Genomic DNA, 25,287 nt, shown 5'->3' on the forward strand with positions numbered 1-25,287 from the left:
TATTAAACTTGAGGATCTTAATACCAAGAAATTGGTATAATTGAAAGTTTGATTTAGATTCTAGAATTTGATGTGAGGGTCACAGCCACATACCCTAAAATGACACTAACCTTGAAATGTGGCTTAACAGCTAAATGGGCGAATTACGAATATCTTTCCTTAATTGAAAAATTACTAATATTCTTTAATTTTAATGATCGTTTAATAATTAATTTAATTTAATAGATTTTCATTCATCTTTTATGGTGAATTGACCAAAACAACATGGATCGATGGTTCATGTCGACCATATCTATAAATATATCCCTATATGCGTCCATGTACAATTTTTTGCTTTCTAAATTATTTCTTACGAGCTGGCTTATTTTCTTTACGAATTACTAACTTAGGCATTGAGAAACCATAAAAAAATCACCGAAGCATTTTTTAAGCTCTTCTTGCACTGATTAAATATATTTATGTCATTTACGTATGTGCAATGATTCTATGTACTGTTTATGTTCTTTTGAACTTTTTTTATAGAAACAGGAATTATGTGTTATATCAATATCAATAAATTAGTAATATATATATATATATTTATTTATTATATTAATAAAATTTATAGTATAATAAATTAATATTAAGTAAGATAAATATCTATTACGATAAAAATCTCTATTAAGTAACACAAACATCCACACCTTTGATCAAAATTGAGTCTATGGCTTCAACTTATTCATTGAAACTCAGTCTTAACCCCTCTTTATGCTCTTTTAATTTGACAAGAAGTTGTTTGGTGATTTTCGCACGCTATTAACTAGGGATAATGACACATCCCTACAAAAATTGATTTAAATAGAAATATATTATTCATTTTAATAAATATAAATAATGAGTTTCAATTACTAACGTTTTTTATTGGTTAAATTACCTTTTTAGTCCCATGATGCGATTTCCGTTTTAGTCAAATTTTGTATCAAAAAAATTTCGACTTAGTCCTATACCCCATTTTTTTGTCAAATTTCAATGGAAGAATGGAGATTCCGTTAGTGCAATTAGAATTTACTATTTTACCCTCTTTTGGAGAAAAAATTGGAGACGAAAAAATAAACAACCAACCTTTACAAAATTGAGGGGGGGGAGGCCAAAAAGATGAAAAAAATATAAAATCTCTCTGTGATATTGAAAATGTTCAAAATACCCTTTATAAATAATAAAGTATTAATTACACACCCTTTGATATGAAAAAAAAAATTCAGAAAACCCCCTAAGGCTAAAGTTAGTGGTAGATGCACGTTGACTGCGATTATGGGTTTTAAAAGTTTTTTTTTTTACAATTTTACCCTTCTCTCCAAGCTATTATATATAATATTATAGATGTTGTATAAGATATATGCAATGTTAAAGTTGTTAAATTATATAATTCAACAAATTTTAAAATAATATATAGATATTTATTAACAATAAGATATTCTTTTATATGTAAATATATAAATAGTTAATATTTTTTAATTAAATTTAAAAACAATGGGTAACTTACCTTATTCGTCCCATAAAGAAGGGACTTTTCCTTTTCAATCCCACAATTTACGCAATTTCTATTTTAGTCCTATATTTTAACGGACTCTCCATTCTTCTGTTAAAATTTGACAGAAAATGGATTTTGGGACTAGTTGAAATTTTTTAATAAGGAATGGGATTGAAAAGGAAATCGTGTAAACCGTGAACCTAAAACGGAAAAGTTCATTTTTTATAGGACAAAAAAGGTAATTTAACCTCTTTTATTGTAATTGATTGACCAATATGACTATTTTCTTAACAGAAAATTTTGTTTGCAATATAAAAAGATTAATTACGAAAAGTTATTTAAAATATTAAATTTTGTATTCTCGGGTTTCATTTTTTCTTAATGTTTAAATAAAGGAAGTAGAGGTTAGCAGGACCACTTTAGAAGCAATAAATAGAGGGTGTTTGGACGAGCTTATAAAATTTTTAAAATATTTTATAAGATATTTTAAAAAAATATCGTATATGATATTCCAATATATTTGGTTATTTTTTTAAGAAAATAAGATTATAATATTTAAAAATAAAATATTGTAAGTTTATGGAGTTGTTAAAAAGTAACAACGAGTTCTTAACTTAATTTAAACCTTTAACAAGTTAGTAATTTTTTTAAGATTAATTACAAATTTATCGTTAGTAATACAGCGTAAGCTCAACAATCTTATTTTATCCAAACATTTCAAGTTCTTGTTTTGTGAATATGATATGACACTTTATAAATTTCAGAAACGTCTAATAAAATGCATGAGCTTATAAAATATTTATTTATAAGTTCAACCAGACACCATCTAAGAGTGTGTTTGGCTATGTTTACCAAAATGTCTTATAGTATGTTATAAGAACTTAAAGATATTTAATCTTATTTTAAAAATAAGCTCTTAAGATATTTAGATACATAAGATGTCAGAACCTATAAAATGATAGAGTATTTGACATAATAAACTTTCCATTCTGTAATAATGACTAAAGAAGTCATCAAATTGTTGTAATTTTAAAATCATGGAAATAGATATCTTTGTATTGGAGGAAAGAATATCGATTATATGAAGGGTAAAAGTGAAATACAAATAAAATTATGAGTCTGTTTTTATTTATTGAATATTAAAATTAAATAGCTTATACGATATTCTAAAAAAAGTTAGGCAAAGTTAATTTCTTTTAAAGAGTTTATAAAATCTAAAACGTTTTATTTTAGAATCTTATAAACTCTTACAAAAAATTAAATAATTTTTATGAGCTTATAAGCTTAGCCAAACACCCTCTAAGTCTGAATTTTCAAATTTTAAAAAATGGGAACACATTTTTATTCCTATAAAATATAGGGATAATTACACTCGCCTCCCTGAGGTTCGTGCATTGGTGGAAGTACGTATAGGCTCTCTGTAGTTTGAAAAATTACATCTAACACCCCTGAGTTTGCTTTCATCTAACAAATAAGTCCCACTGTTAGTCAAAATTTATTAAATTTGCTGATATTAATAAGACGAATGAATGAAATTAATATATACTCTCGATTTATTCATTACTGACTTATTGCAGGTCAAACATTATTTTTGAACTAGTTACCCTTATAACGGTGAAGATAGATATCATCACATGCATTAACGCGTGAAAATGTATGATTGTAGTTTGGTTATAAAATTTTTTTTGACCTATTATAAATCAGTAATAAGTCGAATTTGATCCAATTAAAACTTATTTGAGCTCGACTAGAATAATAATCAAACCAAATTCAAACACAATTTTTGAAAACTCAATAATAATTCAAACAAGTTTGAACAATAATATGTTCGGCTCGACTCAAATTATTTTACACCCCTAGGGATAAATATATATTTTTTTCTGATTTTTTGTTAATATTCGCATATTCGGTAAACTTTGACTAACGGAGGGACTTATTTATAAGATGGAAGGAAACCTAAGAGGTGTTAGATGTAATTTCTTAAACTACAAAAAATTTATTTGTAATTACACCAAACCTAAAGGAGGGGAGTGTAATTATCCCTATAATAATGATAATTGATGAGGACATTTGGACTTGAGGAGTCAAAATAAATTAAGATCATTGTCATGTGGTCCTAAATTTATTCTTTCTTTCTTATTTATTTGCAATTTTCTTTCTTTTTAATATATAAAAGAGACAATTACCTAATTATATCAATATTTTAATAAATTGAATATACATTATGTGACAAATATATCTATATAACCAAAAAAATCATGAAAGTATATTATATATAATAAATGGTAACAAACTCGCATAAAGTGCGACATTATGTGACAAATAGCCAACGTCTAATTGAACTCAAATCTATAACTTTAAAATTGTACATGAAACATCAACTTAATTTAGCCACTAGACTAAAACAACATTAATACGACTTCGTTCCTGTTTAAGGATAAATCATACTTATAAATTAAATAAACGTCATATTCACAATGACGCATGAGGAGAGGAAAACAAGACAGCTTGATGATATAGCCAACCTAAGAAGATTAGTATGTGTCGGGAAACAACAGATGGATAAAATTTTATCCAAAATTGCAAAATAATTTGTCCGAAGAACTCGAATTTTCCATTTCAACGACTTACTTGCGTGATTGAACAGAATTTCAATTAATTACAGAATATTATAATAATCATATATGATCTAACCATTTATATAGAAACTCATTAATTGTTGTCCCTTATTAGAATGATCCATTTTTATTTCTTTTATTAGAGTCAATTTACTTACCAGTTTGCCTACGAACCTCCTTTAAGCTGCCCTAATACTCCTACCTGGCAGCCTAGCTACAACTTCAACTTTTAGGCAAAACGCGTAGCTCATTCATGATTTTGCAATAAAAAACAAGCCTTCCTGGAAGTGAATCAAAGCAGATTTTGATCCTCACTATTACAGCTGTTGAGAAGCTATTAAGATCCTGGTTCGAGTTCTGTTGAGTTCTAATACTTTTTTATTACTCTTTAAAATTATATGAAGCTCTCGAGTGACCTATTACATATAGAATTAAAAAAGAAGATAAAGAAACTCCTAAATCAAACACCAACAACTCAATAACTCAACTCGTTCGTACTTTGGATACCAATATAACCATTGAAGGTTGTTGAAGTGACTAATTCTTGAAAATTAGGAGGCCGGAGTATTCTCGGATCCGAGGCCGCTAATCAGTTCTGAACTAGGAGTTTGGGGGCTTATCATCCAAAGTACATTAGGGTCTACAAGCATTCTTGTTGGAGCAAAAAAGGGACCCAAATCCAGCAAATTATGTGGCATTCTCATCCATAGATCAAACTCATACCTCAACTTGTCAATATATCTCATTCTTATCACTATAACAATAATTATGAGACATACCCCTTCTTTCTGATTGTTACGTTCCAATACAATTTCATCTGCAAATTGCATGGCATATAAAATTAGGTACAACTTTAATTTAGAAGGAGATATTTCAAAGGGTTAATTATATTTAAACCCCCTCTAAAAATATGAAAGTATTCTTTTATTATTTTTAAAAATTCATTGTTTACATCCGACCCTCGAATTTGGACGAAAAATACTGATATTAGCAAAAAGAATTGCATACATTTTTATTTTTACCCCGTATTTAACGTTTTCATATATTAATTTTGTACTTATGAAGGAAAAAATATGATGATGTTAACATCACTCTTTATATATATATATGTATGTATATATCACATTTTCTTTATAAGTATAAAAATATACATCAAAATGTTAAATAAGTAACAAAATTAAAAATTTATGTAATTATTTTTGCTTATATTGGTATTTTCCGTCCAAACCTAATAAAAAGGGATAAATTGAGAATTTCCAAAGGAGTGTAATTGTAATTTTAAATTTTTTTAAAAGAAAGTATAATTTAATATTTTTAAATGAGATTTAAGCGTAATTAACCCTATTTGAAATATCCAATGAAATTATCCTTTTTGCGTAATATAAGATTTTCATATACGAAGTGGATGTTAATTCCGTAAACATGTAATAAATAGAAATATATTAGTAAAATAATTCAAGTTCAGTGTTCAAAATTAATAAAGATGTCGCAATTATTAATTGGATAAGTTTTTATAAAGTATCAATTAGAAAAGCATACCTATTTTTTAAAATTAAATAAAGATCAAAGGATCATGGATTAGACAATGATGCATGAATTTCACAATCCATGTGTGTATGTCCAGTTGTCATCGATCGTCCAACAAATTAATATCTAGTCTCTACTATGATATATATTCGTATTTCTTTTTAAATATAGGGAAATAATTTGAAATTATTGAGTTACTTATATTTAAATTAAAGGGTTGATTAATTATACTTAACCTCTCTTTAAAATACAAAATTAAATTTTTTATCAAAAGAATTTTGAAATTACACTTGCACGTCCTTCAAAAATTCTCTATTTACATTTGACACCATTCCGTTAGAATTTGGACAAAAAGTACTGACATTAGCAATAAAGCAATTACATAAATTTTCGATTTTGCTTCTTATGCAACATTTTCAAGCATATTTTTGTAGTTATAAAGGGATAAATGTATTGTACACAAATGTAGTGAAGTTAACGTCATTACATTTTTTCGTTATAAGTACAAAATTATTATATAAAAATATTAAATAATGGATAAAATTAAAAATTTATGTAATATTTTTTATAATATTAGTATTTTTCGTCCAAACTCTAACAAAAGAAGGTTATGTGTAAAAAAAGGGTTTAAGTGTAATTTCAAATTTTTTAAGAAAACGTGTAATTTTATATTTTTAAAGAAAAATCTAAGTGTAATTAATTCTAAAACCAACTTCATAATTTTTTTAAGGTTGCATGGGAGAAAAGAAAATCAAGTATCCGAGATTAATGCAAAGGATTGCCTATGGGGTATAGGGTCTATGAATTTGATTTCTCTAATAATTAGTCGCATTATTCGATGGATATTTGAGATTAGTGACACTTTTAGTTACACGATTAATGTAATCTTTAAAGCGTTTGAATGAGATGGAAAATGACGTTTTCTCCTTCTTGCATGTTGTTCAAAACGATGGTCATAAATGTATTATGCTAAGAACTCAAGTAGCAATTTTAAATAATTATTACAAAAGTTGTCATTTTCGTACCCACCTAACAGAAAACTTGAAAAGACTCACTAACGTTCTTGATAATTTACCTCTTTCCATAATAGTTTGAAATATCGGTTTAAATATTTTTTATTATAAAAAAAGAATTTTTTTTAATATATTCAAATTAATTCATGTAATAATAATGCGAATTGCGATCGCAAAAAAAATAACTTTTTTTAATTTCTGAATCGGAGTCGCGGACTGGGTCAGTGACTCCAAGCCGAAAATTAAACAAAAAAGTAAAATTTTGTGGAGTCTGTTACCGCGACTCGCATTATTAACAGTGAAGCCTTTGTTCCCATCCGCTGCCCCCTAGCTTAGCTTCAATTATACTATTTCTGTAGGTGATCATAGAAACCTTATAAGGGAGCAGTAGAAGATATTGTAAGGGGTTAGAACAGCTGAACCGAACAAAGCAAAAAAAACTACCATAAATCGTTGTAAGGACAAGACGACTATGATTGCTAGATAGCAGGTATGAACTAAAAGCTGTAGCCTAACCTAGCAAGGCCAATCCAGAACTCCTAGCTTCTACCGAGGGAAGCCTTATGCCAATCGACCGACGATGGCTCTATATCAGATAAAAGCTACTTGGCTCCACTTCATGCGGTATCTAACTCGAAATTTGCTTTCAAATCAAGTATATGGGAGGTGAATCAGAGGAAGAGAAAGCCCTCGTGTTTAACGGTATTTTTAATTAATTTAAATATATTTTTAGAATTTCTTTCTTTTTATAATTAAAAAATAATTAAACCATGAACTACCCTTCCCCCCCTATTGAAATTTATTATCTGATAGGTTTTTTTTATTGTAACCTTAGCATTTGTCTTCTCCTCCTTTTTAGTAGATCATGTCAACACTTGTTGAGGTTATGTTTATAATACATAAATATATTGTGTTTTGTAAAACATTATAATTATATATTTTAAGGTTGTAATTTAAATTTACATCGATATCTTTTAATTTAGTGTATTTATAATTTTATAAAGAATAATGGGTATTTGTGTAATTGAACCTAATATAAGCTATTTATCCTTTTTTCTTTTCTTTTTGGAGAAAAATGTTGATGTGTGTGTATTATCAAATTGATGTTTTCTATCACCATGTTTTATTTGTGTTTTTTGATAAACGAGCAAAAATATACTAATTCAATGTTAAAAACAATAAACTCATAAGTTGAAAAGAAACTATGCCTCTTTACGACCTTGCCCCTTATCCCTTTGTATTGTGCTAAACATGGCATGCTTTATGGAGGAGGGCTAGGGATGTAATTTCCTTTGATTTTTTTCGATGCCCATCGTGATTCATGAATTTCCAGTCTCCTCAGTTCTTGCACTCTAATAATAAAAGACGAATTACGTTGATAGTTAATGCTAACTTTATAATTTGATTAGACTTTTATTTCTTTCATACGAAAAATTCTAATTCGGATCCAACTCGATTGAACCTGAATTAATCATATGATAAATACAATGCACTTTTCATATGATAATTTGGTACTATCAAACCTAGTAGGGACAAGAATTTTTCCCATATCATATTGAATTTATTGATTATATGCAAGATCGAACGAAGAAAAGAAAAATCCAACTTAAAGCTTCACAATCTCGGATTCCTAGTGCTGAATTTAATGGTAGCTGGTACGTCTGTCATTGCTACACTACACACCCATCTCAACCAAAACACATAATTGGCTTTCAATTTTTAGTTTGTTAGTCTATATATATTAAGATTAGTTACAAGAAATGCCCTCATTTTCATAGATTATTATGATTTGACTAAGAATAATGATGTGATATATGAAAATTTGATGTACATTTTCTTTTTGGGGAAATAGCATTTTTTATCCCCTAATTTAGAATTTTTTTTACTTTTATCCCACTGGTTAAAAGATTCTTACTTTTGTTCCCATGACTTTCAAAAAGTTGTAGTTTTTGTCCTATGCATTTTTCTGTTAGATATTTAATAGAAAATGTGACGTGGCCGTTAAGTTGCATTCAATCAAAAGTGCCATTTTTTGAAAATTATAGGACGAAATGTGTGAATTTCGTCACTAATTGAACCAAAAGTGTGAAGACTTAGCACGTGATTTTTTCCGTTAATATATCTAACATATGTACTGCTTCACCTTTTTAATTGAGTGATCCATAATAAAATATACGAATATATATACATATATAGCTGCCAGTTTAAATATATATTTGGGGTCTAAAAATTGAATCAGAATGACAGAATCTTTCTTACATTCTCAGTTTCGACCTGAAATTTATAAATAAATGAGACCATATGTGAAACAATTTTATTGCAGATACTTTGACAAATTAGGACATGCACCGTACGAAGCAGAGGTCAAGTGCACCCCAAGACGTGCACTCAGGTTTCGGTTCGAACCGTCAGTGTGTCATGTTGTGTATGTATGGTCATTTGTCTATTTCTACGGTAGTCAGTTACTAGTAATTTGTGACACATTTTCTAGGTGTGTTATAATTATAAATTATCTCATTATTTATCTTTATTTACATGTCTAATAAGAAATAATAGGTATTTATATATTAGAATAAATACGACTTTTTGCTATGATAATCTACTATAATTAAAAATAATAAAAGTAACAGATACTAATTAACTACAACTGCATAACAGTTATTAACCGTTGTTTCAGCAATTGGGATCAAAACATTTGCTGCAATTAAAAAATATGAAAAATACTTTGGAGATAAGTAAATCCATTGCGAATGTTAATTAACTGTTGTCAGAACTTAAATTTCTCATCGATTTTGTCTGATCGTAGTAAATCGTATTGTTTTTGTTATGGATTTTAAATCATAGTAATTTATAAAGTCGGGAATGATTACTTTTTTGGGTAAATTATAACAACCTTCCTGAGGTTGAACATAATTACGAATATCCTCTTATTGTTTGAAAAATTACCAGTACCCCTTGATTTTAACAGTCATTTAACAATTAGTCCAATCCGTTATGTTTCCATCTATTTTTTGTATTAAACTTACCAAAATTCCCTTGTGGAGTAAACATTATAAAAATATTTTAATTTTTTTATGGACTAAGTGGATGATTCTTTTTATAATTTTTTAACTTTTTCCATCCACCCTATTCAATATTTTTATAAAATTTTATTTTTTTAAAAGAAAAAAATATAGTAAGGGCAAAGTTGATAAGTTCATACTTCCATCCAAGGATTATATACTTTTATCAAACATCAGAAAGGTATTTATAATTTTTCAAATAATAAAGAGATTTTCGTAATTACACCAAATTTTAAAACAGATTATTGTAATTTACATTAATTTTGTTTAAGTGATAGTATCCATGTAGCTGGTTCAAACCAACATAAATGTTTAGGGGAATAATGATACAACATTGTAATATACATTACATTATTCTCTATTAGCTGAAAATAGCGTCCTCGTATCTAACTAAAACACGCTTTCATTAGTACTTGTCTCGCATCCACTTTCACATGCATCTCATTTATGCTTCCTACCTAAATTAATACTGTCAACGCTACACCACATCTGGACCATTTTTTTTTTTTTTTTTTTTTTTTTTTGAGAGGGTGGACCATTATTTATTAATAGGAAAAATAATAAGTTTAAATTAGAACGAGCTTCTTTAAGATTTTGTATAATTATAAATATTTTTTTATTATTTGTAGAATTACCAATAACTCCCTGATTTAACGATTGTCTAATAGTTAGCTCAATTCTTTAGTTTTCATAAGATTTTCATCCATTTTTTTGTGATGGATTGATCAAAATATTGCTGTGGACTATGAATTATAATTTTATTTATTTTTTAATTTTTATTATATTTTTTTAAAATTTTTCTATCCACCTTGTCCAATTGTTCTTATAAATTTATAATTTTTTTTAAATAAAAAATACAGTAAGGGCAAATTGACAATTCCAGACCTCCACCTGAAAATTACATAATTTCAACAAACATAGGGTATTTGTAATTTTTCAAACAATAATGGGGTATTTGTAATTATGTTAAACCGTAAGGAAAACGGGTAAGCTCTGGCGGAAGAAAAAGACTAAAATCGCAAAAATTAAAAAAAAAATGTAGGACCAAAATGCAATACCAGAAAGTTAAAAGGATAAAAACACTGACAAAAATGAGCAAATAGAAACAATAGCCACCAATTTCAAAAAATCAAGTGAGATGCACATAAATTTTTCGCAAGAAGGGTGAACTATCGGCAAAACTTATAAAGATGCAAGAACAAAATACTACTTAAAAAAATTAAAAGACGAAAACACCAACTAACCTAAGTTACGGGACTAAAATTGCATTCAAGCCAACTAAAAAATGTACTATGCAGGTTTATTGAATTTCTTAAATACAATCAATTTTACATGGACAATGTTGTTGGGAATATTTAAAAATTAGTACAAGCGTCTATATAATAAAGTACATATTAGCCAGAGAAATAAAATAATGTTTATATAATTAAATGGCTTGTTTTTATGTGTGATATTTTAATTGAAACTACACTCGATATTAAAAATTTTAAAAACGATAATTTTTCCCCTCAAAATTTACAACAAGAAGTTTGTAAATGCATTTAATTGTATTTTTAAACTTCCGTAGAAGTTGAAGACAGAAACAAGTGAGAAATTTTCTCTTTAATGTGATTAATTAGACTGTTTCTGTTAGAATGTATAAGAGTTGAAGAATTAATGCTTTCTTGTTGAGTATATTTATGTTTACTAATAATTATAAATAAACGATAATATCTCATTTGATAAACCGAGCAATATCTCGATTCAATCAATTCATCAATATGATTAAGAATGTTAAATAAAGTACAATCATTCACATAAAATGAGACAAATACTCATACGCTCGATGGAGACCTTGAATTTATTTATGGAATCTCAGCTTTAGCCTTAACAACTGGACTACGACATATTAGAAATGATGAGTAACAGAGAGTTGTACCAAATTAGAAATATGAATGTAAATAAGCGACCTGCAATGTGAATGATGTAAATAAGAAAGTTGTACCAAATTAAAAATGAATCGTAATAGAGATTAATAAATTCTCCTATTCTAGGACTATTTAGAGCGAGAATAGCCTGGAAATGAGTGTAATAGATCAGGGCAAAATATTTTTTTAGTTCCATAAAATAAGGGTAGAATTTTTTTTGGTACCACGACTATTGTAGGTGACGCTTTTAGTATCATAAAACACAAAATTACGTCTTTTAGTCCTAAAAAAAATGTTATTTTGGGTCTTTTTAGTCCCAAAATTACAATATTTTTTTAGTCCCAGAACCACAATACACGTAACTTTTGGAGATTAAAAATACGTAAATATGAGTTTTATGAGACAAAAAGCGATATCTGCCAAAGTTGTAGTACCAAAATAAATTTTGCCATTATTTTATGAGACTAAAAAAACATTTGCCCCATATATCATTTAGGAGTCCTGTGAAATTTAGTCCTCCAAAATTTTCAATAATTTATAGTAATGATGTGAAACGACCATCTTAACCCTATAGCTCTATGAATTATAAACCAAAAGAAGAAAAAGAAAACCTCATTATGCAAAAATACCTTGATAGTAGCAATAATCAAATAAAGAAGTTCAAAATATTTGCTTAAGAAACCAAGTTTGCCTTTCTTCTCAAGTGGAATATTATAGGATAAACTACAATGAGCTCTTCTGAAATTTGGTATAATTATAAATATTTTTTATTATTTAAAAAATTATAAAATACTCTTAATATTTAATGAAATTATGTAATTCTTAAATGGAAGAAGTACGAATTGCCGACTTTGTTTTTGTTGTATCTTAATTTTTAAAAAAATAAAAAAAGTATAAAAATTTGGACGAGCTAGATGAAAAATTTTGAAAATACGTAAAAAAAAAAAGTTACTTAATCCATAAAGAATTTTAAAAAAATAAATAAAATTATAATTAATAGTCCATAAGGATATTTTGCTCAATTGATTGTGAAAAAAATGAATAAAATTCTAATGAATTGGTAGTTGTTAGACAATGTTTACAATTAAGGATATTAATAAATTTTTCAAACAAAAACAAGTATTTATCAGTCTGTCAAATTTCAAGTCATAAATTAATGGGAGAAAGGAAAGAAATTAAGGATACTTAAAGAAGGCTAACAGTTGTCTGAAACTTTGGGCCCTCACCTCCAAAATCTCTTTTTTAGAAAGCAGTTGGAAGAGTTGGAGGAGAGCTTCCCTATTCTCTCATGCACACATAACAAAAGCTCCACTCACCTTCTCTTTCTTTATGGGTTGAGGAACATCAGCTACACACACAACAAGAAATGCACACACATTTTTCATCTCATTCTCAAAAGCAGCAAATAAAGTAGAAGAAGGGCAGCTTGTTTGGACGTATCTTTTTCCCTCTCATTTCTGCTGTCCTTTTGTTCTTTCTTCTGTTTTCTAGTGCGGGGAAAAGTTTCGAAATTTGAAGTCAGTTCTGGTTACAAACAAGAAAATTGAAGAGACCCTCTATATATATTGCTCTGGGACTCCCAATGAGACATGGGTTCAATCTGGAAAATGTTGGGAATCAGCGGTTTGGTTTTCACAGTCTTGTTCCTCTCGTTGGTTTGTTCTTCAGTTAGAGCTGACGTTTCCTATGATGATAAAGCATTTATCATTAATGGGAAAAGGAGGATTCTTGTTTCTGGTTCTATTCACTATCCAAGAAGCACTCCTGAGGTAGCAGTTTCGAATCTTTTGTATTTTTGCCCCTTTTGATTTCTGGGTAATGCTATGGATATTTACAGTTGATTCATTCACTAATTTGTTGGGTACAGATGTGGCCTGATCTTATACAAAAGGCTAAAGATGGAGGGTTAGATGTTATACAGACATATGTGTTTTGGAATGGGCACGAGCCTTCTCCTGGAAAAGTAATACAGAAAAATTTGTCATTGTGTATTAGTCTATTGCTCTTGTTGTTATGCAAAAGGAAATGGGCATTTTCAAGAAATCAATCTCTTTTGCCTTTATTTTCTGTGTAGTATAATTTTGAAGGGCGTTTTGATCTTGTAAAGTTCATCAAGCTGGTACACCAGTCCGGGCTCTATGTTCACCTCCGAATCGGGCCTTACGTTTGTGCAGAGTGGAATTTTGGGTGAGGCTAACATTCATACAGATGATTATGTTCAAATGTTACTTAAACCTTGAGTTTGGCTTAGCTGAGCAAATGCTTCTTGACCACTGACTCTACTTTCATCCTCTGTTCTGATTCAGGGGATTTCCTGTTTGGCTAAAATATGTACCAGGAATAGAATTCAGAACAGACAATCAGCCTTTCAAGGTTAAAACACTGTGGGTAGTTTATTGACCATGTGAACTTACAATTTTCTTATCTTTACTGTTCAAACTGTGAAGGTTGCTATGCAAAGATTCGTCCAAAAAATTGTCGACATGATGAAGTCAGAAAGTTTGTTTGAACCTCAAGGAGGGCCAATTATCATGTCACAGGTCCAAAAGAGAGTGCTTTACTTGTGATTTCTTTTTGTTTTATCCACACGTTTTGGTAATTTTGTTTTGACCAAATGTGTGTTGTGGGGATGTTTGCAGATAGAAAATGAGTATGGACCAGTAGAGTGGGAACTTGGAGCTGCTGGTAAAGCTTATACTGCATGGGCAGCGAAAATGGCTGTGGGACTGGATACTGGTGTTCCATGGATAATGTGCAAACAAGACACTGCTCCTGATCCCATTGTAAGAAATTCCTATTGTTACAATGTCTTTTCTTCCTCATTATTTCTTTTGTCCTCCCTTTTTTAAGACTTGGGACCGGTGTGGGGTCGGGGTAGGTAAGCGGGAGTCTGGAGTTAAATTTATGACTTATCCCCTAATGGACAGCCCAGCGGCTTGGATTCAAGATCTTGTACAGAAGTTTTGAGTTCGAACTTGGGTGGGTGTGAAAGTGTGTTGGTTGTGTCTGTATTAAAAACTATATATATATATACACACATATATATATATGACTTGTTCACATTCTAAATTTACTTGTAAAAGTTCACAGCGTTAGTAAATATTTAGATGAAAATGCTCTTGTGCTGTATATTTTTTATATAGTTAGTTATGTGTATGAGAAATTTGCAGTCTACATTCAACAAATTCTTTTTTAGAGAACTTTAAATCCTTTTATTAATTAAAAGAATAATGTTTTATTTGTAATCCAGAAAAAATAATTAATAATTTAAGGGATTCAAGAATATTAATTAGCAATTTAAAATCAAAGCAACAAATTAATATAATATGCAAAGAGAATATTAAAGCTTAAGAAATTATTTTCTGATTAGTTGAACTTAAATTTAATTTTTTCTATCATACTCATGTATTAATCAAGTTTTTGAGAAGGCATAAAAATTTACTTCCGAACCATACAATGCATACTCATCCAAATATTTATATTCTAAAACATGAAATTTGTTTTTACCGAAGAGAAGTTACTCACTTAAATCTAATAAAGATTACTCATTATAAAGCACTGACTAAATTCACCAAATTTTTGGAATTTTTACAGTTTAAAATATTCCTTGGAGGTGATAGGAACAAAGTACTGACTTCTACTTATTGGCTAGAATTCCTTTGGGTTCTACAGCTGACTTAATACATTGTTTCACTCATATAGATAGATACCTGCAATGGTTTCTACTGTGAAGGCTTCCGTCCAAACAAGCCCTATAAGCCCAAAATGTGGACTGAAGCCTGGAGTGGCTGGTGAGTTAATGCACTTGAATATATTTCTACTGCTGTTTCATATATACACCATATTGCTCTCAGACATAAGGTCATTTATTAGTCAGGGGTTTAAATCTGATCAATTCTGTCCAAGATGTCTTGTTGTTAATAATATCCCTCTTTAAGCCTCTTATATTTCCTTTAGGTATACACAGTTTGGTGGCCCTGTTCCTCACAGACCTGCTGAAGACTTGGCTTTTTCAGTGGCTAGATTTGTCCAGAATAATGGTTCATTCTTCAATTATTACATGGTAAGATGATTTCTCATCCTCTTTGAAAGAGGTCGATTTAGTGGAAGAATGGGGTGAAGAATTCGCAGATAAGAAAATCTTATGTTTCGTTTGCTTATATTCTTGGCTTCAGTACCATGGAGGAACAAATTTTGGTCGAAATGCAGCTGGTCTTTTTGTTGCCACCAGCTATGACTATGATGCTCCAATAGATGAATATGGTAACTGTGTGTAACATCAGATATTTTTCTTGCCCAGCTTAAGTTTTAGAACTTATCTGTTCATTGTATTTTGCTGATATTTTTCATTGGTACATGATCTAATATGAAATAGGACTTCTGAATGAGCCAAAATGGGGGCACTTGAGAGATTTACACAAAGCAATTAAGCAATCCGAAGCAGCTTTAGTTTCATCTTATCCCACGGTCACATGGCCTGGAAAGAATCAGGAGGTAAATTAGATATTAACTTACGTTAATCCAACTAACAAATTTCACCCTTGTCATGAAACTAGCTTTTTGCTATTAAAATGTGGTACTTACTTCAGCTCGTCATCCCATCCCCAGGTTCATGTCTTCAGATCAAAATCCGGGGCTTGTGCTGCATTTCTTTCCAACTATGACCGTACATATCCTACTAAGCTGACCTTTAGAAATATTCAATATGATCTGCCCCCTTGGTCGATTAGCATTCTGCCCGACTGCAAGACTGAAGTTTACAACACTGCGAGAGTAAGGAAACTGGTTCTTCAGTGGGTTTTCCTATGTTTTCCCTACTGTCTCATTGCATAGTGTTGTTGAATTTAAATGGGGACAGTGTTGCTTCATGCAACAAATCTTCCGCAAAATCAACCATGTAGACATAAATGAATTACATGCATGGGTGTTAATATTTGATATGATATGTATTTCTCGGCAGATTAGCTCCATGAGTTCCCAGGCAAAGATGGTACCTATAAGTGGTGATCTAAGTTGGCAATCATATAACGAACAAACTCCTTCTGCTGATGACAGTGACACACTAGCAATGGACGGCTTGTGGGAGCAAATAAATGTTACCAGAGACTCCTCTGATTATTTATGGTACCTAACAGAGTAAGTCTTTCGGTGATATCTTTTACTAGGGTCTTTCCTTTAAATGTTTTTGAGAGACAATACCAATCTTTATTGGTTATTGTTAGCTTATGTCATTGTTATACAAGTTCTGTTACCCTTTACAGAGTTGGTATAGCTTCTGATGAAGGATTTCTGAAGAGTGGACAGTGGCCCCTTCTCACAGTTATGTCAGCCGGTCATGCCTTGCATGTTTTTATCAATGGCCTGTTATCAGGTGAGTTAGCACTCTTTATCTTTTAATCACGCATATCTTTTTCATGCTCCATCAATGAATGTCTTACGTGCTTCTGGTTTTGTTGTAGGAACTGTGTATGGGAGCCTGGATAGTACGAAATTAACATATGGTGGCAATGTAGATTTGAGAGCTGGAATTAACAAAATATCTTTACTTAGTGTTGCTGTGGGTCTACCGGTTGGTCAAACCTTCTTCTCATGTCATTCATTCAGATTGTTGATCCTTACAGGGTTTATATCAAATCAAGTTTTCAGTTCACATTTGTTTTACTTAATCAATCACAGAATGCCGGTATGCACTATGAGAGGTGGAATACGGGAGTTCTTGGTCCCGTCACTTTGCAGGGTCTCAATGAGGGGACGAGGGACTTGACAAAGCAGAGATGGTCTTACAAGGTTTGTGCCGTTCTATCATTACAGCTTCCTTCCCTTTTCTGCAGAAAATACTTGAAATTCTTAAGAGCCATTGACGGTATACCCCTCCAGAAAAGACATGATTAACGGTTCTACAAGCTATGCAAGAGTTGTCAGCACCAGTAATCATTGTCATGATTCAGGAAAGAATGTATTGCAAAGTAAATATTTAATGAGACAGAAAGCTGGGAGTAACGTTTTGTTTATTCTACATGTATAGGCTGGTCTGAAAGGCGAATCACTCAGCCTTGACACTGTCAGTGGAAGTTCTTCAGTCGAATGGATAGAGGGATTGCTCTTGGCTCAAAAGCAACCTCTAACGTGGTATAAGGTCAAGTGGTGCTTAGCATTAATGATGAACTTCAACTAGATGTTAACTTAATAGACCTAATACATTTTTCTAATACGACTACGTCTGTTTGTCTGCAGACGACATTTGATGCACCAGAAGGAAGTGATCCATTGGCTATAGATATGATCAGCATGGGGAAAGGTGAAATATGGATAAACGGCCAAAGCATAGGCAGACACTGGCCAGGATATAAAGCAAAAGGCAGTTGTGGTGAGTGTAACTATGCTGGCACATTCAGTGAGAAGAAATGCCAAAGGGGTTGTGATCAGCCCTCTCAGAGATGGTAAAATGCATATCCACACTTTTGTTCGCGTCACTATATGACTTTGATGAGCAAATCTTACAAAATATTCATATAAAACTGGAAACATCAGGTACCATCTTCCGCGTTCATGGCTGAAATCAAGTGGGAATCTGTTGGTTGTATTCGAAGAATGGGGTGGTGACCCGACTCAAATCTCTTTGGTTAAGAGAACAACATAACAAAGTACGAGCACAATGTCGTTCAAGTGAAGATACCTGAATGGAGGATTTTACTTCAAAAACTTCTCTTCAAGCTTTCATCCAGAAGCCCACTGATTGCTTTGGGGGATGACAAATTGTAAAGTTATATCATTCTCCAGCCTGCAATATAGATAATGCACTTGAAAACAGAAACACATGTAAAGATGCATATCTGGTCCTCAACCTATTTTGTCGAGACAACGATACTTGTGTAGGAGTCAGTTGAACTCGAATGTAATGAAGCTACTTGCTAAAGTACATGTCAATGAGTACCAGGTTTATTGGAATATGCTTGGAGAAAAAAAGACATTGTGAGTTGAAATATCCAAGTGCACTAAAATCTTTATAAATTAATAATATCAGAATTATATAATTTTATTAATTTAAAGATGTATTAACTAATTGATAAATTAATAATTTATCAATCTAAAGAGATTTATTCCGATTTAATGAACCTATGTTATTCTCGATGAATAAAATGCCTTAGCAACTAATTATGCGAAAGGAAGCACTAGTAGCGGCAACAACTCTTTGCAATTTTTTGTTGCAGTAAGGTTCTGGATATAGTAAGAAAAGTCAGAGATAAAATACAATTAGATTTCAATTTAAGAAGAAACAAAGAGTAATAGAATCATATTTTACTAAGTTGTACTAGTTACATTTATAAGTTAATATAATTATTAATTTATAATATTGAAGGGACCATAAATTTATATAAGAATCTTTCTAAAAATTATCATCTTATTAATTTATCAAAATGATTAATTTACACATTGACCCCAAGTCCGGACCGAGAAAAAGTGTTATTTTAGAGAAGTTATTAATTTTTTCAAGTATTAATTTATAGATGTTGGAAACTACCATATTGTTAATCAGTCTGTCACATGGTACGAGGTGGCTTCATCTTTTTAATTCAGTTACCATCTATTCCGTTTCTTGGTGAAGTTTCTCCAGACTACATTCAGTTTGCCACCCAGGAAGGGGTGAGACATGGATAAAAGGCAGCCGCCATAACTGTAATGATGTTGACAGACCCAAGGAGAAGAAATGCCATTGCCAAAAGCCATCTAGGAAGGGTAAGAACACGTCTAGCACTTAACTAACAGGTGATGTTAATTACAGAAATAAGCTTGCACATCACTGGTAAATCAGTGAAATCTTACACACATTTCTGGGTGAAAGTTAATAGGCACTCTGTTGTACTTGTTTTTGAAGAATGACGCGGTCACACTGCAAATTTATTTAGTCAAAAGAACTTGTAATTATGATCAAGTATCAGGTCTCAAATGAGCACCCAGTCTTAACAAACTAAAGTATCACCCAGGCATAGATAAAGAATCTGCATCATCATAATTATCTCCCCCACTCCCCACACAATAGCCAGACCACCCTACAAATAGAGAAAGAGATCGACATTAACAATAACTCAATCTCTCAGTTGCAACTTTCTTATCTACAATTTCATACATGGGACTGTCTTACATCTATACACACAGATCAGATCTATCGAGGCTGCAAACACTTCTGCAAATATAGCAGTCAGAACTCATTACATGACAGCAAGGTTTTAAGAGGCAGAGCGTGTCTTTCTGCTCAGACAAGGAAGCTATTACACATTCAAAGCATCACATACATAATCCAGATCCTTGTTATTTTGAAAAACATCTTTCCCTTGATGTCTCCACCTGATTACTCTAGTGAGAAGATCTCTTTGCATCTGGAGGCCGTCTCCATCAAATTTAACTTGAAGTAATCTTTTGATACACTTCAAGAAATAATTACCACTCTTCAATTTCAGTTGGCAGACAAAATTCAGTCCCTCCTCTTCAGTTTCAAACATAGAAGGAGAAATCCTTTCAGTTACATCTGTTATATCAAAGACAGTTTTACATCCTGCAATAGCCTCAGCTTCCGTGTACTGTTCAATCCATGTCATTGAGTTTCCCTGCAGATCATATTTCCATCCAGAATTTTGTTTATCTGAAAACTTCTGGACAGTCCCAGTAGCAGCATAGTGCAAAAGCAGGGCACATCCTGCTGCATTCAGGTGATTAGCATACACAAGCAAGATGCCTAACGGGATCCTCCTTAACAACATGTTTTGGTGAATGCTGAATTTTTTTGTATTGGAAGTCATAAGGTGAACGCTTTTTCCAAAAACCTCAATGTACATGTCTCTAAATTCCTTGAGCCAAAGCCAAACTGTCCAACCATCCAGCTCAGGGGAAGTTATTCCATCCTTATCATGTAATTTAAGCCTACTAGTTTCCTTCATGTGAACCCTTTTTATGTCATTACATTCACTTAAGCTGGAGCACTTCAGAGTCCATAATTCTGAAACTTTAACTAGATGATCAACGATGAGATATTGATCAGATTCGCTGATGGGGTTCAAAATCCATGCAATAACATTTGCTGCTGCTGTGGAAGAAGATACTTCTGCATCAGGCATTAGATAACGCTTGATTGACCCAGGGATGGATCCGAAATGGAAACTATCTACAGGACTGTTATCACAAAAGAGCAACATAGATGCAAAAAAGAACCAACCGGGGAAGTTCATCACCATAGCCCTGTACGTCACTATAAACATTAATATTCCAGAAATAAACAAACTTCAGCTCAAATGATATGGTTATTATGGGATGGACAATAACATACCACATAGACTTGTGATCTACTATATTGATCTTGGTTCCAGCTTTCTTAAAAGATGTGACTGAATGAACTCCAGTGTGAGAACGTGCAGCACTTATATTGTCAATCAAATTCTGAAAATATTCCTGAGATATAGGTCCAGCCAAAATTCTCAATAAATGATGCTCCTGGGGAAAATATGCATGAGAAAATGGGAGCTTTGACCCAACTTCCATGGATATGCCCCACCACATTGGTCTCGAAATTACATCTAGCACTTGCCTTACAAACTCAATCTGAAGCTCCATTACAGAAGCCAAACCCCTGTTATGTAAAGCCAAGCCTACCAATTGAGTGGCAGTAATCAGATTTTCTAATTTGACTATAATTTTAGTGAGCGTTACTACTACAAAAAGAAAAATAAAACAGGATACTATAAGATTCTGGACTCGCCAAGAGATGCTTTGTACCCATCTTATTCCCAAAGAACAAGGTTAAGTACTTCACAGACAATGCGATATGCATTATGGTTACTAGATTTTACCTATTTCGAGAACGATGTTGGTGCAAAAATAGCATAAACTGAAGCTCATGCTCAGAAATTGTCCAGTAAAAAGTAATTGGAGGATGGATGACTCAGGTACAAATATTAAGAAATTCAATATAGGGATGAAATACTTACGTCATCAAGAACCACCCATGCAACAAGGCTCTTGTCTCAACAAACACTGATGGGGAAAGTACAAGGCAAATTACTTTGGATCTCCACTCTGTCCTATCATAAAATTCCATACTTAGTGGAAGAAACGGCCTTTTAATGATTTCTTCCAGAATTTGCAATACGTCTTGCTTCAAAATCATGGGATCTAAGTGCCATAACAACAACCTGCAAAGTAATAACAAGCTTGTGATAATTACTCATCCTTACCTCATGGTACAGTCAAAATAAACCAAATGAGGGCATATTAAAGACTTAAAATATATCTATTTGTCAGATTTAAGAGCAGGTTAAAATTCGGCAAGAGGCCAATTGCTAGTCATTGCTTCTAGGAGCCACTTTGAGATACCCTGAGTAAGCCTTTAATATTCACATCCATTTGGCAAAGTTATGGCTATTGGGTGCTTAATACTACTAGGTCCCTGTTCCAATACAGAAAAGGATGAATGCACAACCCCTCAAGATTCTGATATCCACAAAACAGAAAGGTAGAATCAAAACAATATTTAAGGTCCATCAAGGAGAAAATTCAGAGGACATGAAAAGGGACCTAATAGAGGCACTCTGGGAGGTTGTTCACTGAATGCTAATACTTGACCCTAAACTTAAAGCATCAACAGATGGTACAGCATGGGATAGCAAGGAGAAATGATCAAGCAGAAAAGGAACCTGATCTCATTGACTGGGTAGTAAAGGATTACTAATCAAATAAAGCAATCAGAAAGCATAACTTAAGAAGCAACAGGAAAATAACCAAAGCATAAGATTCCTATGAGCACGAAACTTGAATGGAAGCATGTAGAATATACTTTAGCAATGACATTTGTTTAGAAGAAACGAAAACCAGTGTTGAATGGTAATACATTATGAAAGTACTTATGCACCGCACCTTAAAGGTACTTCTCCATCCTTCACTTTGAATTCATCCGGCAAATGGCAACATAAGTTTGCAAGAGCAGAAGTGCTGGAATCACTAAACTTCACTTCAAGATTAGAAGTTGATCGTATTGGACGCGGAAAGCAGGGCTTAAGAGCTGCCACTCTGATAACAGCATACAAAAGCAAAGCACAAAGATCATCTGCAGCACATAAGTTCAATAAATTTCTAGTTTTGAGAGTGCTGTGTATATGCATAACTCATAGACATCTTTAATACACAGTTCAAGCATTTATGTTTTTCTTTTGCATGCTCCAAATTCTAAGTCATTGAAAATGAAAATTAATGCAATCCAAATCTCAAGAGCGATTATACAAGCTATGATTTCAATTTTCCATTTCCCTTTTGGTCGTTATGAGATGTATAGGAGTTCATACAAATCATGTGATCTACAAAATGCTTTGTGTAAGGCAGTTTTCCTGTTCAACCAATCTCCGTCTGTGACCAAATTCTTTGAATGCCAAACATAATGTAAGAAATACCCAAATCATCCAGGCAAAAACCAAGAAAGTCAGTTTGAAATTAATCTAAGCATAGAATGTGGTATTCAACCAAAGATAGGAGCACTGAGTAAGCATGGAAAATGTAAGCATCACTAACCTTTACGTCCTTCCAATTTCCCCAAAATATCAGCACACCTTTCCATAACATTGGCACAATCGCTTCTGGAAACCAATCCGCCTACCCTCAAAACCCGCTCTTCATTGGTTCTCAACACCGTACACTCAACAGAAGAAGATAATATAGTGACAATTGTTTTTACTGTGTATTCAATCACCGAATCATAGACCTACAAAAAAAAATCCAAAACCAAAAAACAATAAGAAAAAAAAATGAAAAAGAAAAAACTTACAGCATTGAACTCCGATAAATTAGTGGCGGATAAGGCGCGCGCGCGGGGGGCGAGGGGCATACCTGTGGAGCAGTGAAGCACATGAGAGAGAGGGCGGTGTCCAGAATGCGAACCCTGGGGGCTTCACTCAGGTTGAGCGAACGGTTTAGATCAGAGATAGAGAGGTCGACTTCATTTGTGGCCGTCGGATCTTGGGTTTGGAGATTGGATGCTAGTGCCGCGAAGAGAGAGGTGATCTCTGCAAATCTCGACATTGGATCGTAGAGAGAGGGAGGGAGAGAGAGAGAGTTTCCCGCCAAAAAAGGTGAAGAATGGAGTGACAGTGCGAGCAATTTGAGCTTAGGGCAGTCTTCGCCTCGGTCTGAGACGCTGCGGACGGGCTTAGCTCCTCAACCAACTTTAGCCTATCTTGGCGCCAAATAATTTGAGTCCAGTAAAATGTATTATTATTTTATTTGAGTTATTGAAAAGTTTACGAATTTATGTCTGAATTTGATTTAATTATTAACTTAAATTAAATTTAAATTAATTCTTAATTGAATTATATATATATATATGTTCGAGTTAAGTTTGTTAAGTTTAACAAATTAAATTAAATACACTTTTATCAATTGATTTTAAGTGAGAGTTGAATAATTTAATTTATTTTCCAACTGAAACTTAGGATCCAAACCAATTTCGGGTCCTTTACAACCCACAATACCTCGATTTGAAGTTTGCGGTACCCAAAATTTGGATACTCGATTTAATCGGGTCATCGGGTAGATTGAGTACTCTTTTTTATTTTACAAAATAGAGGCCGTTCAATATATTATTTTAATTTCTATATTAATATAAAAAGAAAGGGGTTTCATACTCACAAATGGCAGTTAATGACACTGCTGACCAATTTTTTGTAAAATAAAAAAATGTCCTTCAACTAATAAAATAACTAACTCATTCCACTTTCTAAATTATACATTAACTAATAAATTAGTTTTTTCTTTTCTTTTTAATGTAATGTATTAATTTGTATGATTTGTTCTTATTTATAATATATTTTAAAATATAAAAAATTATTTATTATAAGTATGTAGGAACGACACGCCACGATGGATAGTTTATTATAATGAAAATTTTAAAACTAAAAGAATTAATTTTAATCAACTAAATTAAATAATAAAATACTAAATAAATTGAAAAAAAATAAATTAATAATTGTAAACTAAAATATAAGAAAATTAAACATCAAATATTAATTTTTGGATTTTTGATAGATTGATTTAACCTTTTTCTTGAGATATTTTGGGGATAGAGAACTACAAATTATTGAAGAAAAGGAAAATAAGAGAATATTTGGAAAGGATTTTTTGTTGGGAAGAAAGAAGAAGAATATTTGAAGGAAGGCGAAAAAAAAAAGATTTTTTTTTAATATTGGGTACTTGATCGAGTAGTTCGAGTAGGACTCTACTACCCAGTCTTGATCCGAATTCTTAAAATTGGGTATCATGTTACTTGATACTCAATTTTTATTTTTTTAAAAAAAAATGATAAAAAAATTCAAACCTGCTTAGGGCTCGAATTAAATATTTTTTAATATTTTATAAGATGTTCTGATAAGTTTATAAATAAATGTTAGAGTAATTCTTAATTTGACCAAAAATTCACAACCTGAAGGAAACCATTCTGCATATTTGGAGTTTGAACTTTTGTCATTTCTTTTTTATTAAGACTTGTAACTATTTCATGAGGGTTACTAACTTACTATTATAAAATCCGGATGAACTTTGCTTAACTTTTTCTAAAATGATCTTATAAATTCTGTATGATTAATATTTCATAAAATAAGCTAATATGTAAAATTG

At 31.6% G+C, this 25,287-nt stretch overlaps 2 protein-coding genes across 3 annotated transcripts; one reads left to right on the plus strand and one right to left on the minus strand.

Moving 5' to 3' along the window:
* LOC105173617 (beta-galactosidase) lies at positions 13,227-18,603 on the plus strand. Its single transcript, XM_011095425.2, has 18 exons — positions 13,227-13,406; positions 13,505-13,600; positions 13,712-13,824; positions 13,944-14,010; positions 14,085-14,177; positions 14,277-14,420; positions 15,340-15,428; positions 15,595-15,700; positions 15,813-15,900; positions 16,013-16,131; positions 16,246-16,410; positions 16,598-16,773; positions 16,899-17,008; positions 17,097-17,206; positions 17,314-17,424; positions 17,663-17,773; positions 17,872-18,077; positions 18,169-18,603. Exons 1-18 carry the CDS (start codon positions 13,227-13,229, stop codon positions 18,275-18,277), a joined length of 2,193 nt encoding a protein of 730 aa, XP_011093727.1. The 3' UTR covers positions 18,278-18,603.
* LOC105173618 lies at positions 19,556-23,842 on the minus strand. 2 transcript variants are annotated; one of them, XM_011095426.2, is made up of 6 exons: positions 23,506-23,842; positions 23,191-23,380; positions 22,543-22,732; positions 21,618-21,821; positions 20,960-21,259; positions 19,557-20,871 (listed from the first exon to the last, which is right to left on the minus strand). In XM_011095426.2, the coding sequence occupies exons 1-6, from the start codon at positions 23,695-23,697 to the stop codon at positions 19,908-19,910; spliced, it is 2,040 nt and encodes a 679-aa protein (XP_011093728.1). In that variant the 5' UTR covers positions 23,698-23,842; the 3' UTR covers positions 19,557-19,907. The 2 variants fall into 2 exon arrangements, with proteins under 2 accessions (XP_011093729.1, XP_011093728.1); XM_011095427.2 differs by lacking the exon at positions 20,960-21,259 and having other exon boundaries at positions 19,556-20,871.

The sequence above is a fragment of the Sesamum indicum genome, linkage group LG11, assembly GCF_000512975.1.
Source record: "Sesamum indicum cultivar Zhongzhi No. 13 linkage group LG11, S_indicum_v1.0, whole genome shotgun sequence".
In the NCBI taxonomy this organism is placed as follows: Eukaryota; Viridiplantae; Streptophyta; class Magnoliopsida; order Lamiales; family Pedaliaceae; genus Sesamum; species Sesamum indicum.